The following is a 15303-nucleotide window of genomic DNA, read 5'->3' on the forward strand; positions in this document are numbered from 1 at the left end:
AGAAGGCATTTCTTTAACACAGTGCTGCAGGACACAAATGCACGTGTCTCACTGCTGTTGGCTGCATGGCTCCTATTAATCAATGGGTAACAGCACCATTAATTTACTTGTTTACTACAGTCCACTTACACTTACTGCAGTGAATTAGTGTGCACTGAGTGTTTGGATAACAACGTTAAGAGAGAAACACGAAGCATTATTTGATAAAAATTATAAATAGAGATTAAGTGTCTTCAACAAGAGTGGCACAGTGGAAAACCCAAATTCTGCTCAAGAGGCTGCCTGATAGCGTTGCAAAGTGGTACAGATGTTATAGCCACTTCAGACAATGTGCCCCAGACAAAGGCAAGGAGCAGGAGCCAAAAGCTTCACGCTGTGCATCGCCGCGGCCGCGTTCGACTCGTCGCGAGCCCTCGTAGTTTATGGAGGAAAAAGGGAGCTTTGTGAAGGACACCGAGCTGCACGGGTTCAAGGAGCGCTTGGGAAATTCTCAGCACATCACTTGTGTGACTACAGCACCCTCCTGACCATCCACAGCCTGAGCACAGAGCCCACAGCCCATCCTGACTTCTACAGCAAACCCAGATAACGTGTTGAGTGCGGCCAAGGATGCTGATCTTGCTTTTGGTCACAGGAACACAGCAGATGACCTCTAGAAGGACCTTTACATCCCACTTCCTACCATTCTTTTCTGCTTTTTATTATTGCCTGTCTTTGTTTCAGAGATCTGAGATACTTAAAGTTTTCTTCTACCTATATCTCTTCCTCCTCTTTTTGCTTTTAGGAGATCAAATACCTTTCATCTCTGTATTAATGGCATTCAGAAGCCCCTAAACTGTGTATACCAACAGCCTGACTGATTCAAGGTCACAGGCAAAGTCAGTAGAAGAACTGATCCAAGATCTCCTAGATCCCAGCACTGTGCCATAAACACAGACCCATCCTTCATTCCTTTTAATTAAAAAAACCCCAACCCCAAATTGTCATGTCAGAGTTTCTTGTATCTCAAGTGGGTTTTATGCAGTTGCCTCCTAGGGACAACGACTGGTACCACCACCAGCACCATCCTGTCACACTGTAATCACGCTACTTTAGGAAATTGCACTGGCAGGAAAAAACAAATCATCCTGCTGCCAGAAGCAGATTAATGAAATAAGTTCTCCAGAGTACTGAAAAATCCAGCTGTCTTGAGGAAATTCACTCTCAAACTGAATCACGGACCTCAAGGAAAGACTATCATCCTCTGGGTCGAGCAGCAGCAGGGCCACAAACTACTGTAATGAGCACAACTAGTCTTCTGCCAGAAAATACCCAAGAAATAAGTGGCAACTCCAATGGAGTCAAATGTTGTCTTCTTGTGTCCCCCATCAGGGGGACAGGGGGGTGATTGTCCGTCTCTACTCTGCCCTCAGGAGGGCCCAGCTGGAGTCCTGAGTCCAGAGCTGGGACCCAACACAAGGAAGATGTGGTGCTGGTGGAGAGGGGTCAGAGGAGCCATGGGGATGCTCAGAGGGCTGGAGCAGCTCCCCATGGAGAGAGGCTGAGGGAGCTGGGCTGGGTCAGCCTGGAGAAGAGAAGGCTGTGGGGGGACCTCACTGCAGCCTCCCCATCCCTGAAGGGACCCCAGGAACAGGAGGGGAATGGGCTTGTTAAAGGGCAGAGACTGGCAGGACAAGGGGGCTGGATTACAGCTAAAGGAAGGTTTAAATTGGGTTTTAGGGAGAAGGTTCTCACAGGGAGAGTGGTGAGAAGCTGGAACAGGCTGCCCAGGGAGGTGGTGGATGCCCCGTCCCTGGAGGTGTTCAAGGCCAGGTTGGCTGGGGCCATGGGAAACTTTGTGTAGCTCCAGGCCTGGAGGTTGGTGTCCCTGCCTGTGGCAGGGGGTTGGAGCTCTGTGACCCTTGGGGTCCCTTCCAACCCAGACCTTTCTACGGCCACATCTTCCCATAGGACGTTAAAATTCATAATTCTAAACAAAACAGAGATGACAGGACATTGATGCTCCTCTGGCCAGCCCCGCTCTCTCCTACATAAATTACTCAGGGAAAAATTTTCCCTTTCAAAATACATAAAAGAAACAGCAAAGTGCATCATAGGAGAAGGCAACTGGTATCTGCAGCACAAATCTGCTCAGAACCCTCAAAACCTTCATCAAGTCTTTGGCAACTGGCTTTCACCTTCACAGACAGATTTGTTCAGTGCCTCTACTTTGCATTTCTTTCATGTTTCTTTCAGGAGAGATTTTTTAGAAGCACCTGGAATACGTCAGATTTGGAGAAGAAAGTCTCTGACTGCTTTTTAATTCTTCAGTTTGTAAGCAAAGCCCTAGATTCATATGACACGTGCTTGCAAAGGACATCTATCAATTTGGGAGATTAGCAAAGCTTGTTTACAGAAAACCTCCAAAGATCAAAATCACAGAGAAACAAATCTTTCCCTGTGTTGTCCCAAGTATAATAAAATCCAGAAGATGTTTTTGAGAACCTGACTCCTCACCCTTTCAGACGATGGGTAATGCAATAACTTTCTCACTTTGCAACAGAACTAGTTGAGGTTTCACCCTGTAAGTGCATTTGCTCAGCAGAAGTTGGAAACTTTAAGGGATATTATTTATCACAGCATGACAGAACCGTAGGGGTTGGAAGGGACCTGCAGAGATCATTGGGTCCAACCCCCTGCCAAAGCAGGATCCCTAAGACAGGGCAGTGTCCAGATGGGTCTGGAATCTCTCCAGAGAAGGAGACTCCACACCCCCTGGGCAGCCTGTCCCAGGGCTCCCTCACCTTCACTGGGAAGAAGTTCTTCCCCACATTGGGGGGGAACTCCCTGTGCTCCAACTTGAGCCCATCGCCCCTTGTCCTGTCTCCACAGACACTGAGCAGAGGCTGCCCATGGCCCCCTGGGTCCCATCCTTCAGCTATTGATACCCATTGATCAGATTCCCTCTCAGGCTTCTTCTCTCCAGGCTGAACAGCCCCAGCTCCCTCAGCCTTTCCTCACAGGGGAGATGCTCCAGGCCCTTCAGCATCTCTGTCCCTCCTCTGGACTCTCTCCAGGAGATCCCTGGCTGGTTGATCCCAGGGAGCCAGGCACTGGACACAACACTCCAGGTGGGGCCTGACCAGGGCAGAGCAGAGGGGGAGGATCCCCTCCTGTGACCTGCTGGTAGAGGCCGCCCTCCGCTGTGCACTGTGCTGGATGCTGTGTGTGTTTAGCATAATAGAAAGGAAAGTCCTGGAGATCTCATATCAATTAAGGCTGAGGGAGTAGGACATGGCTGAACTGTGCTAAGAGACTAATTCGGAAGGTAAGCAGCACTGCGGACTGCAAAGGTCTGGGTTTTCTGTCTTTTTAAAAAGTAATAGGTGAGCTCTGTGTTTTAGCATTGTTGCTTTTTTTTTTTTTTCTTAATGTTGGGTTGGATTTTGATTGAGAAATCAGAGAATCACAGAATCACAGAGTGGTCTGGGTTGGAAGGGACCCCAAGGGTCACAGAGCTCCAACCCCCTGCCACAGGCAGGGACACCAACCTCCAGGCCTGGAGCTACACAAGGTTGCCCAGGGCCACAGCCAACCTGGCCTTGAACACCCCCAGGGACGGGGCACCCACCCCCTCTCTGGGCAGCCCCTTCCAGCCCCTCACCACTCTCTCTGCACAGAACTTCCCCCCAGTCTCTCCTCTCCCCCTTCCCTCCTCCAGCTTCACTCCAGCCCCTTGTCCTGCCAGGCTCTGCCCTTTAACAAGCCCATTCCCCTCCTGTTCCTGGGGTCCCTTCAGGGACGGGGAGGCTGCAGTGAGGTCCCCCCACAGCCTTCTCTTCTCCAGGCTGACCCAGCCCAGCTCCCTCAGCCTCTCTCCATGGGGAGCTGCTCCAGCCCTCTCAGCATCCCCGGGGCTCTTCTGACCCCTCTCCAACAGCCCCACATCTTCCTTGTGTTGGGCCCCAGCTCTGGACTCAGGACTCCAGCTGGGGCCTCCCCAGGGCAGAGCAGAGAGGGACAATCCCCTCCCTGTTCCTGCTGCCACCCCTCTTCTGACAGAAATCAGAATTCAAATTCCTGCTCTCCACAGACTACTTCTACTGTGACCTCAGGAAAGTAAATTTGGTTTTGTTCCTTCACTCTCTACACTCAAACCACAGAACAGGGGATATTTCCACATCCCAAGGAGGTTCCATCCGAAAAGCATTTAGCCTGTGCTTGCTCATGGTCCTCCCTCTCTTCCTTGGTGTAGCACTTACAAAGAATCACAGAATCACAAGGCTGGGAAAGACCTTTAAGATCCTTTAAGTCCAATCATTCCCATCCTAAGTTAAACCATATCCCTAAGTGCCTCATCTACCCTTTTTTTAAACATCTCCAGGGAAGGTGACTCAACCCCCTCCCTGGGCAGCCTGTTCCAGGTCCTGAAAACTCAGTAAAAATTTTATTCTAATATCCAATCTAAACCTGCCCTGGCACAGCTTGAGGCCATTGCCCCTTGTCCCATCTCCTGTCCCCTGGCTGAAGAGACCATCGCCCACCTCTCTATAACCTTCCTTCAGGTTATCCAGACTAGATATCCCCAGCTTGCTCAGGTGCTCCTCAGAGGATTTGCCCTCTAGCCCCTTCCCCAGCCTGGTTGCCCTTTTCTGCACTTGTTCAAGGACCTCAATGCCCTTCTCTTGGTGAGGAGCCCAGAACTGGACCAAGCACTTGAGGTGTGGCCTCATCAATGCCCAGTCCAGGGGCACAATCACCTCCCCAGACCTACTGGCCACACTATTTTTGACACAAGCCAAGATGCCATTGGCTTTCCTGGCCACCCGGGCACACTGCTGGCTCATATTCAGCCTGCAGCCACCCAACACCCCCAAATCCTTCTCTGCCTGAACAGCTCTCCAGCCAGTCTCCCCCAAGCCTGCAGCGCTGGAAAGAGAGATTCACTTCTGAAAACATTTTCCCCCACCCTCCATCCACATCTGGAAGCCAAGAACCAGCATCATCTCTCAACATCCTCTTGTCTCTCTTCATCCTCTGCCTTCTGACCATAACTTACTCACTACCCAGCTACAATTCCAGTGGCAATTAAAGCAAATTGCAGGACACAACCACAAATGATTGTTGACAAAAATTTGGCATCCCACCTGCCTCATGTAGGGCTCAACACCCACCCCCAAGTAAGCAGCAGCTACGTGAAAAGGAGCTTCAAATAACAAGATAGGAAATTCAGCAGGAACTATTATTAGCTCCTGTTTATACTGTCATTTTTCTTATCAGTAGGAGATTATTTATACAGAGCCCAACCCAAGTGCTTCTTGTTTATCTTATTACAGACACCATTAAAAAAGTTTCTATAAAAAGCTGCTCCTGTATTTAGGACCGGTGCTAATAAGCGTTAGGCTAGGTTTTTACTTCTTATCAATCATTCCTTTATTTTCAAGTCACCTTTTAATAGTCTGTTAGTCTTTTCCAACCTGTCCTCTTCTCTCAGTACACAAAAAAGCCCTGTAGAATGTCTTCCAGGTTTAATTTTCCCTGTCAGGCTCATTATCTAAATGACTTTTAAAGTTTAGGGTAATTTTATAGAGACTAAGAGAGCCTAAAAAAATCTAGCACAACAGTTGATTTTAACCTTCAGCTCTACGTCTCCCTCTCAATCCCATCACATCCCCTTAAACTGCAGCACAGAAAAACCAGAAGGAAAAGCTGTTCATCATTGCAGAGCCTGTGGAAGCTCAGTGTGCTTTGTGGGACTGTGGCTGAATGAGGCTGAGGGAGCTGGGGCTGTTCAGCCTGGAGAAAAGAAGCCTGAGAGGGCATCTGATCAATGGGGATCTACAGCTGAAGGGTGGGACACAGGGGGCCATGGGCAGCTTCTTCTCAGTGTCTGTGGGGACAGGACAAGGGGTGATGGGGTCAAGTTGGAGCACAGGGAGTTCCCCACCAATCTGGGGAAGAACTTCTTCGCAGTGAGGGTGAGGGAGCCCTGAGACAGGCTGCCCAGGGGGTGTGGAGTCTCCTTCTCTGGAGAGATTCCAGCCCCTGTCCTAGGGACCCTGCTTTGGCAGTGGGTTGGACCCCATGGGCTCTGGAGGTCCCTTCCAACCCCTACGATTCTGTGACGTAGGAATGTGTGTCCTAGAAGAGCAGTGCAATATCAGAATTGAGATGAGAAACAGGAGGAAGGAATTTCTGACCAAAATCCTGAACAGCTTGAGGAATTAACTATATAAGGTGCAATGGAAGTTTCATGGGAAGAAGCTGCAGTTCCTCCACCAAGGACACATCATGACAAGGGAAAGAATGGGGAGAATGATGGGGAAACGTTACGCTCTGATGAGCTAATCCAATACCTAAATGCTAGTACAGAGGTTTAGCTAAAGCTCATCGCTTGTGTGTCCTATCTGGCTAAGTTCGAACTGAGCTGTGATTAAGAAAGGGAAGCAAAGTTTTAGGTTCCTAGCTAAAGGTCTACCACCACTGTTCACATGTCCTTTCCCCTCTCCAGGCTGTTCTCTCTTCCCATTACACACACAGACTTTAATTTCAGACTAGTAAAGAAACTGGTAGAGCTTGGAAGTAGAGAGCTGACAGCACGAGTAACCAAGCCAAACAACGCTCTCCTGGATGGAACCAGACATCCATTTTTCACCTCATTTCTTTCATAGAATCATAGAATGGCATGGGTTTGAAGGGACCCCAAGGATCACAGAGCTCCAACCCCCCTGCCACAGGCAACCTCCAGGCCTGGAGCTACACAAGGTTGCCCAGGGCCCCATCCAACCTGGCCTTTAAAGTTTCTTTCTTGCCTCCCTTCTCAGGACAGAAGAGACTAACACTAAAAGCCAACACCACTCCATTCTGCATTTATTTCAAGCTCTAAACCAATGGCTCCCAGCTGATGCAGGGTGGTAGCCAGCAGTTGGGCAATTCAAACGTGCCCAACATCTGCACCACAGCTTCCAGATGCAGCTTGCTGTGTCTGTATTACAGCCAACAGTGATGGAGGGTGCCAGCACACCAGCCTCTGTGGTTGCTGATCTGATCTTGGAGTTACCCCCTTTCACCACCACTTCGTTGGTCAGAAGAGGGTTCCACCTCAATGTGCAATGTAATAAAGGGCACCCTGAGACACGGATTGCTGGAGGGTGGGTAGACTTCTGAAAAGGTATCATTTCACTCCTATGGTCCTCCCATGTGCCATCTCCTACTGACCTACTTTGGATTTTATTTATCCATATTTATCCTGCATGTGTGTTTTGGCCTTGGAGACAGAGGTCACTGCACCCCAGCTTCCACCTACCTTCTCATGCTGTTCCTTGAGTTAAAGGTGCCGGTGACGTGCCCCAGATTGACCAGGAGTTTTGCCTTTGTGATTCTTACAAGGTTTTTTTATCTTGTTTACTGAAAGATTTCCAGAATAGCTTGACCAGTATGACCAAGTCTGTAAACACTGAGATGATACCATTTGGTCCATCTATTCCACAAAGCATTACCTCTGTCTATCCAAACAATCTGTTAATGAACCAAATGTGGTTTCCAGGCCTCCTTGAGGAACATGTTTCACAGCTGAATGGGGAGGGATGTTGGATACATCCAAAGAATACGCAAATCAACTAGTACTTCTCAGGCCTAAGACAGCCCTGAAGTGAGAGGCCGAGAACACAGAACTCCTTGAAAGAGCCAGAGCCAGGGCCACCAAGGTGATGGAGGGAGTGGAACACCTTCCTTATGAGGAGAGTGTGAGGGAGCTGGGCATCTTTAGCCTGGAGAAGAGGAGACTGAGGGGTGACCTCACTAATGTCTATTAATATGTAAAGGGTGAGAGTCAGGAGGATAGAGCCAGGCTCTGCTCAGGGGTGGCATCGACAGGACAAAGGGCAGCAGGTGCAGCTGGAGGAGAGGAAGTTCCATGGGAATGTCAGGAGGAACTTTTTCCCTGTGAGGATGATTGAGCCCTGGGACAGGCTGCCCAGAGAGGTTGTCGAGTCTCCTTCTCTGGAAACATTCAAACCTGCATGGACATGTTCCTGTGTGATTTAGTCTGGGTGATCCTGCTCTGGCAGGGGGGTTGCACTAGATGATCTTTCAAGGTCCCTTCAAACTCCTAATGTTCTGCATGATTCTGTGACACATGCTTCCTGCTCTGAGTCTGTGTCCCGAGCTATTTTCAGTCACTCTTCACTGTGCTGTGCTTTTGAAAGGAAGCTGATGTTTCTCCTGGTAATGCTGAGCACACTTTATTCTGATCCCTTCAAACATCTCTTTGAGATTCATGGTTTCTTTCAGATAAGCCGTAACTACGTGCTTAATAGTGAGACGTAAGTACTGCACGTCTGCTTACACAGGGCTAGGGGTTATATTTAACATGAATCAGCTCCTGTAGACCTTCCCACCAAGCATATGGAAGACATCACAGTTCAACTGCTAAAGGTAGTGGGAGGAAGAGGCTGGTGCGTCACAGAGCAGCGCAAGACTCACGGCTACCTCCGCTTGAGAAACTGCATCACGTGCCAAGTATCACTTTGTTTTCCTAGCTGAAAGGTCCATGGAAACACTACTGGGTCAGTTGCAAAGAACGTGGGGGTTCAACCTTTAGATCTATTGGGTCTCCCACTGGTTTGACTTAAAACAGGGAATTGTCACAGTGTCATTAGTTCAGTCTTTGTTCTGTCCCACTGGCAGGCTAGAAAGGACATCTGGAACAGGTTTCCTAGAGAGGTGGTGGAGGCCCCACCCCTGGAGACATTCAAGGTCAGGCTTGATGGGGCTCTGAGCAGCCTGGTTTAGTGAAGGTGTCCCTGCTCACTGCAGGGGGTGGGACTAGATGGCTTCTAAAGGTCCCTTCCAACCTAACACAGTCTGGGATTCTATGATTTTCTACCATCGCTTCCTACATTCTGGATTCCCCCCATGTTACCCAGTGGCATTGAGTGGGGTGGGTGTGAAACTCAGTCAATCGTGTATGAAGTGGATGGTGTCCTTTACTCACCAGAGAACACTCTGGCATGGGATGAAAGCTCTCAAAGGCTAAATGCCAACTTAGTAACCTCAACAACTGAAATCCAAGAGAGCAGGTTGAGGGTGGAAGGAGTGAAATTATCAGGTGTGAAGAGACTGGGCTTGACTTCGCTTCAGTCTGCCTGCTGGGGTATGAAGATTCACACCAAGGCACCTGGCTAATTGTAATTAGATCAGTATTTGTACTGATACAGATTCTTAGATTTGGCACGGTGACTGATTCAACGGCCCTGCATGCAGTAGTCCCACTAATCAATAAAAAAGATGGCTTGTTTTGGAAAGACTCTTTTCCCTCAACTTCTTCCTCCTCTTTGTATCACTTCTGCTGAAAGGGAAGCTGCTTCACTTGCTGGGAGGTGTGAAGGGTGTCACACAGAGGTTACTTCAGAGATGGGTTATCACAGGATTATATTCAGGCAAGTACTACACAGCAATGGGGGACTGACCCCCCAACTACCAAAACTCAAGAAGCTGAACTCTTGTTCAGGTGCAATTTAAACACCAAATCTAGTTGCTTAAGCTTTGAAGTATCAGTGCTAACATCTGACGAGGCTACTAACATCCCTGAAGTTATGCTAAATTTTAATTCCATATGCAATTGAAACCAGGAAAGGACAGGCAATTTTGCCCAAGATCACAGAGCAGAGTTGGAGACATGGAAGGAATTCCTGGCTCCATGGTTCAAACGCCCGTTGCTGCCTGCCTACCTCAACTGCTAGCACGTCTGCAAACCCAGATCTCCCAGACAGATGGGTTCTTATGACATTTCAAATACTAGAAATATCAGAAAAGAACAACTTCCCTCCTGCTGGTTTGGCATTCCTAGTCATCAAGGACCCTTAAAAACGATCTATTTTAAGATCTTTATTAAAGCTTTGGCTTACAAATGAATAAATGTTACATGTATAACATGGGATTGAGCTATCTGTGTTTTATCACCAAGTCTTCATCCCAAATATGCTACCAGCCATGCTGTTGTGAGCAGTGGGAGCTTGTTAAAGTAGAACAGGGGCCCTATGCCATGGAGGAGTTGTGAGAACTCGTTACTCTTGGTGTAAAGCTCTGGAAACACACCCAAGGAAGAAGAGGTATCGCTGCAACCTGCCCGTGGAAGAGAGAAGGGCAGAGAGCAAGAAGAGAACTATACTAGGTGAAATCTGAGCTAATCTGGTCATCCCCACAACCTCAAACCTGGTTGTCATTAACCAGCACTCAAAGGCAAGTGACTGAAAACCTTCAAACTGCCACCACCTGACTGAGGGATGCAGCGATACCACCTACAGCAGCGTCTCCTGACTCTCCATAGACGTTTTATAATCCAGATACATCCCACATATCTATCTCTCTCCGTACAAGGAGATGCAGATCCACATCTATCTGTCACACTCAACAAACAATTTAAGAATTAAGGAAAACCATTTTCATTTTAAGATAAGAACTCTGGGTTTATTATAAAGCTGTAAAATAAAATCTGCTAGCACAAGAGAAAAAAGAAAGGAAGAAAAGGAAAAGAAAAAGTGATTCACTGGGGAAGTGCCATGATGTGCAGGACAATGGGTCTTAAATCAAAGGCATACATTATCATGACTAAGCTGACAGATCTGCACTGCAATGCAGAAAGCCGAGCGATATTCCAACATCTGCACCGCGCACGGATAGGCAGTTAGACACCCAAATGAAGAAAGGACTCCCCGAGTTCTTACCTGTTACCTGTGCAACAACTGCTTGGGAAATTCTTCTGTTGGCTAGGAAGGCTTTGATTTCCTCCTTTATCACACTGCTGTCCCTCCTACCAAAACAAAACAAAGAACAACCAACCAACAAAAGAACACATGGAAAGACAGACGGACCAACGTGAGCTCTGAAGATGCAAAAGGACTTTCTTTTCTTTATTTAGAGGAGAAGGTGAGGGGGAGGCAGGAAAATAGTCCAAGTGCCTCACTGGTGGACACTTCTTTTAACAAATGTCACGTTTGATCAAAGTATCCTAGCAGGAGAACGGATGGCTCGTGTCCTATATAATTCATAGTAGGTGCAGCACTGCCATATGGAACGCACAAAGTTTCATTACACAGGGATGAATAAATCTCTCACGCCAACATAAAACCCTCAGTCGTAAAAAGGAGGCAGAAAAATATATTAAAAAAAAAGAAGAAAAAAAAAAAGGTAGCAGGGTCTGCATAGTTAGCTCCAGAAATGAATATACCTACACAAAGCTTCTCCCACCTTTCAAAGCCAGGATCCAAAGGAGCAGAGATTTTGCAATCTCTATGTGTGTGTCCCCACCCAAGCTTCCTTGGTCCACAGCTTGCTCTGAACGAAAAACCAGCTCTTGAAAGCCTTGGTATGATTTTTACAAAATGGGCAAAGATCACAGAATCCCAAGGTTGGAAAAGCCCTTTAAGCTCCTGGAGTCCAACCATCCCTGTCCTGTGCTGACCCAGATCTCTCAGCACCTCATCTCCCCCTGTTAAACACCCCCAGGGCTGGGGACTCAGCCCCCTCCCTGGGCAGCCTGTGCCACAGCCCCACAACTCTGCCAGGGAAGAACTTTGCTCTCCCAGCTGAGCTGACCCTGCCCTGGGGCAGCTTGAGCCCATTGCCCCTTGTCCCACCTCCTGGCCCCTGGCTGCAGAGACCATCGCCCACCTCTCTGCACCCTCCTGGCAGGGCAGGGGAGGTGGGGAGAAGTGCTCCCCTCAGCCTCCTCTTCTCCAGGCTCAACACCCCAGCTCCCTCAGCTGCTCCTCAGAGGATTTGCCCTCCAGCCCCTTCCCCAGCCTGGTTGCCCTTCTCTGCACTCGCTCCAGGACCTCCATGTCCTTCTTATGGTGAAGAGCCCAGAACTGGACCCAGCACTCAAGGTGCAGCCTCACCATTGCCCGATCCAGGGGCATAATCCCTGCCCTGGCCCTGTGGCCACGCTGGCTCTGACACAAGCCAGGATGCCCTTCTTGGCCACCCAGGCACACTGCTGGCTCATGCAGCAAGTAAGGCAAGTGTAAACCAACACCCCAGGTCCTTTTCCTCACTTCTAATCCTCTCCCCCAAAAGCCACACCTGTACTGTGTATCTCCAAAGTACTTCAAATCTATTTTCATCCTGGAGTTTATGGGCCCTGCTTCTCTCTAAGGTGCTTCATATATGTTGCAATTTTGGGGGGAAGAAAAATATGAGCCATTATGACTAGAAACGTTTTGAGATATTTGGCCCTTCCTCTCATTTCTTTCTTCTATCAAGCCCACTGATCCTGACTTCTATGCTCTGAGACATCATCCCCTCCTTCCACCTTTGCCATAATGCTGAAAAGGAACCTCTAAAGGTAAAGAAAGGTCAGTCTGGAATAAAATCCCCAAACAAAAGAACCCAGATGCCACCGGAAAGCATTAGCCAAGCAGATCCCCCACTCCCTGTGTCTATGGGAGTACAACTGGGATGAAGTAATGGAGGAGATGTGGGAAGTGACAGTCAGAAGTCATCCTAGTAAGGGTAGGGTGGAAAATTAGTGTGCTAACATCAGCTTCAATTTTTGGTAGGGCGTGGGAAGTGTTGTTTCACCAGTAAAGCTGACAGTGGGATACCCACACAAGGCCTGGGGCGTCTACACACGACTGTGAACCAGGTGCTGAGGCAGTAACCATGAGGGAACTAGCAGGTGAACACCCCCCTAACACAGTTCCTGCTACTACAGCAGTCCTCCAACACGCAGCTTGCTTCTGAAGGATTTCTCCCTCTTGACTTCCCAAAGTTTTTACAAAGACTTCTACTAACCTCATCAGTTCCTCCACTTTGTCATCAATGTCCAAGTCCTCTTCAGAAGCTTCAAAACTGTATGACCTTTGAGCCAAGCTGTTTGCAAGCGGGTAGCGGGTAGGTGACATCTTCCCGTTGAACGCAGACAACCTCTCGTTACTCTCCCTCCCATTCTGGTTAGTAGTGCAAGGCTGTGGGGAGGTGTCGTAACTGTTGCTCGGTGATGGGGACATCCCAGAATGCTGGGTCTGTGTCGAAGCTGTGGCTGTAGAGGAAGATGCTGGGACATTGTTGGTACTGTTGCTGTAGGAACCACCTCCGTAGCTAGACCTTCTTCCAAATTTGTCGCTATGCTCTTGATCAAGACGATCCAAGGTTTCCAGCGCGTGAAGGATTTCATGTCTGGTCATTCCCGTACGTCTCAGGCGCTGGAGTAGGTCTATCTGCTCTATGGTAAATCTTGGTTCGTCTGTGTAGTGAGACATGGTTTCCAGCAGACTGAAAACAAGGCAAAACGTAAAAGCAAACACTTCAGTTCAACAGTTCTCCATGGCATACGGAAAGTACCTTACATGAAGGAAAGATCAAGTCTGGTTGAAAACTTTTAAGTCCCACAGGTGACAGAGGTGGGAGCCCAACAGCCCACCTCCAAACAAGCTCAGCAGGCAACCTCCCACGAACACCAGTCTCACCATGTAGCAGAAGGGCTTGTAGCATTTCCTTCTACTACCATTCCCTACACCTTCTACAACAAACCCACAGTTAGTACCCTAAAACCACTGCTACAGAGAGGCAGCCTACTCAGTAATTACGGCTGCAGCTTGATTTCAGCGCAAATTTTACCCATTGCTAAGTATCCACCAGCCAGAAATCCCAGCTCCCACAGCTGTTGGGTTGAGGCCAGAGGTTGAGGTTTTTCTGGAGAAGTTTTAACCGGTTCCAACGTGAGATTTACGAATCTCAACTCTTTCAGATCTTAAGTACAAAGAGTTCAAGTTTTCTTAACTTTTTGTTGCTACTTTGAAAACAAAAGAAGATAAAAAACACACCTAGCGGAAACTCTAGTGGCCTGGGGGACCAAAGATGATTTGACTGAAGTCCCGTTTCTGAAGTTCCATTTCTGAAGTTAGCAACTTTTGAACTTGGGATGTTGTCACAGATCTCCTGCCCTAACAAGGAAAGTGCAGCACATCCAATTACTCCTGAGCTTTCATTTAAAGAAATAAGCCTACAGCCTTTTCCCCTCTAAAGGCAGGCTCCTCACGCAACTCAAGTCATCATGGTGGCTCATCAAAAGCATTTTTAACTCCTAAACTTCCCAAGGTGCCAGAATAATGAACACGGATTCGCTGCAAAGCCCAGAAATGGAGCTGAGAAAATAAAATAAAATTAAAAACAAATACATAACAATATTCTTCCTTAATCTCTTTTTGTTCCTAAGTGTCCTCACTAAAGATCCAAATGGCATCCAAATGACAAGATCACCTCCTTCAGAACTCAAGAACTTGAGAAGAAGGCTTGACAGATGGAGGGCAGACAGAACTTGGCAAAGAGATCAAGGCATTTTCCATCCTTCTGGTGAATCTTCTTAGGAGTCAAGGGTTTATTACAATTCCTGCAGGAGAGCAGGGTGAAGAGATCACTCAAACTCCAGGAGACGTGACAGAGCTAATGTACAATCCCTACAAGCAAGAGCAGGCTAATAACAGCTTCAGGAAAGTCAAGTAAGAATTCCAAGGGCCCTACGAAAACTGAATGAGGGACGATGGCTGTCACCATCATGCTAGACCTTCCAGGGACAGGACTTCCAATTTCTCTCCACAAATTTTGAAGATCACTCCTCATTTCTGATGCTGTGCTGGCACAGAGAGGTCCCCAGTAGGTGCCACAGCATGACAGAGCTTCCTCAATTGCTGTATTTAGACTCTTAGATTCATGAATCACAGTAAACCAAGGCCACAGGTTTTGGGGGTGCAGCAAGGGAATCTATTGAGGGGAGTAACAACTCACACACAGACCTGACCAGGGAATGGGAGAGAATCATATAATCATAGGATATTCTGAGCTGGAAGGGATACATAAGGACCATGGAGTCCAACTCCTGGCTCAACACAAGCTCAGCCAAGTCTGAGCATGGGGCTGAGGGCATCATCCAGACACTTCTTGACCTCAGCCAATGGGAACTGGTCTATCCTTGAGTCAGAGGGTAGAGCCGTGTCAATACTAGTAAATCAGTGCCCAGGAAGAGGCACTGCAGCATCTACACACAGTGGTCTGCAGCACTGTTAAATCACTGTCATTGCCTTTGGCATGGTCTTGCTCCAGCACAACCAACTCTCTCCTCACCACTTTGCAGGGTTGTCTCAAGACTAGTGCATGGAGGGGAAACCACAGATGCTCCGTTTGGATGGATGCAGCTGCTCAGCCCCAAAGGCTCAGGGTGTCTGGGAGCATGGATACGGCCAAGTGACCTTGGGGCTGAAGAACAAGCACCAAAAACTGGCTCACTTTGCACAGCTGTACATGTTGCTACAAAGCCAGGAGGCA

The 15303-nt window shown here is 48.2% G+C and overlaps 1 protein-coding gene across 2 annotated transcripts in view; it reads right to left on the reverse strand.

The window, feature by feature from the left end:
• The window catches only part of HMBOX1 (homeobox containing 1), a 131803-nt gene that overhangs the window by 42158 nt on the left and 74342 nt on the right, over positions 1–15303 (reverse strand). For both annotated transcript variants that reach the window (XM_084262185.1, XM_084262186.1), the window contains exons 3-4: positions 12775–13254; positions 10707–10792 (exon numbers count right to left, since the gene is read on the reverse strand). In XM_084262185.1, coding sequence (XP_084118311.1) covers positions 10707–10792; positions 12775–13254 — 566 coding nt within the window. The remainder of the gene's footprint in view (positions 1–10706; positions 10793–12774; positions 13255–15303) is intronic.

This window comes from Gallinula chloropus, assembly GCF_964237585.1.
Source record: "Gallinula chloropus genome assembly, chromosome: 3".
NCBI lineage: Eukaryota > Metazoa > Chordata > Aves > Gruiformes > Rallidae > Gallinula > Gallinula chloropus.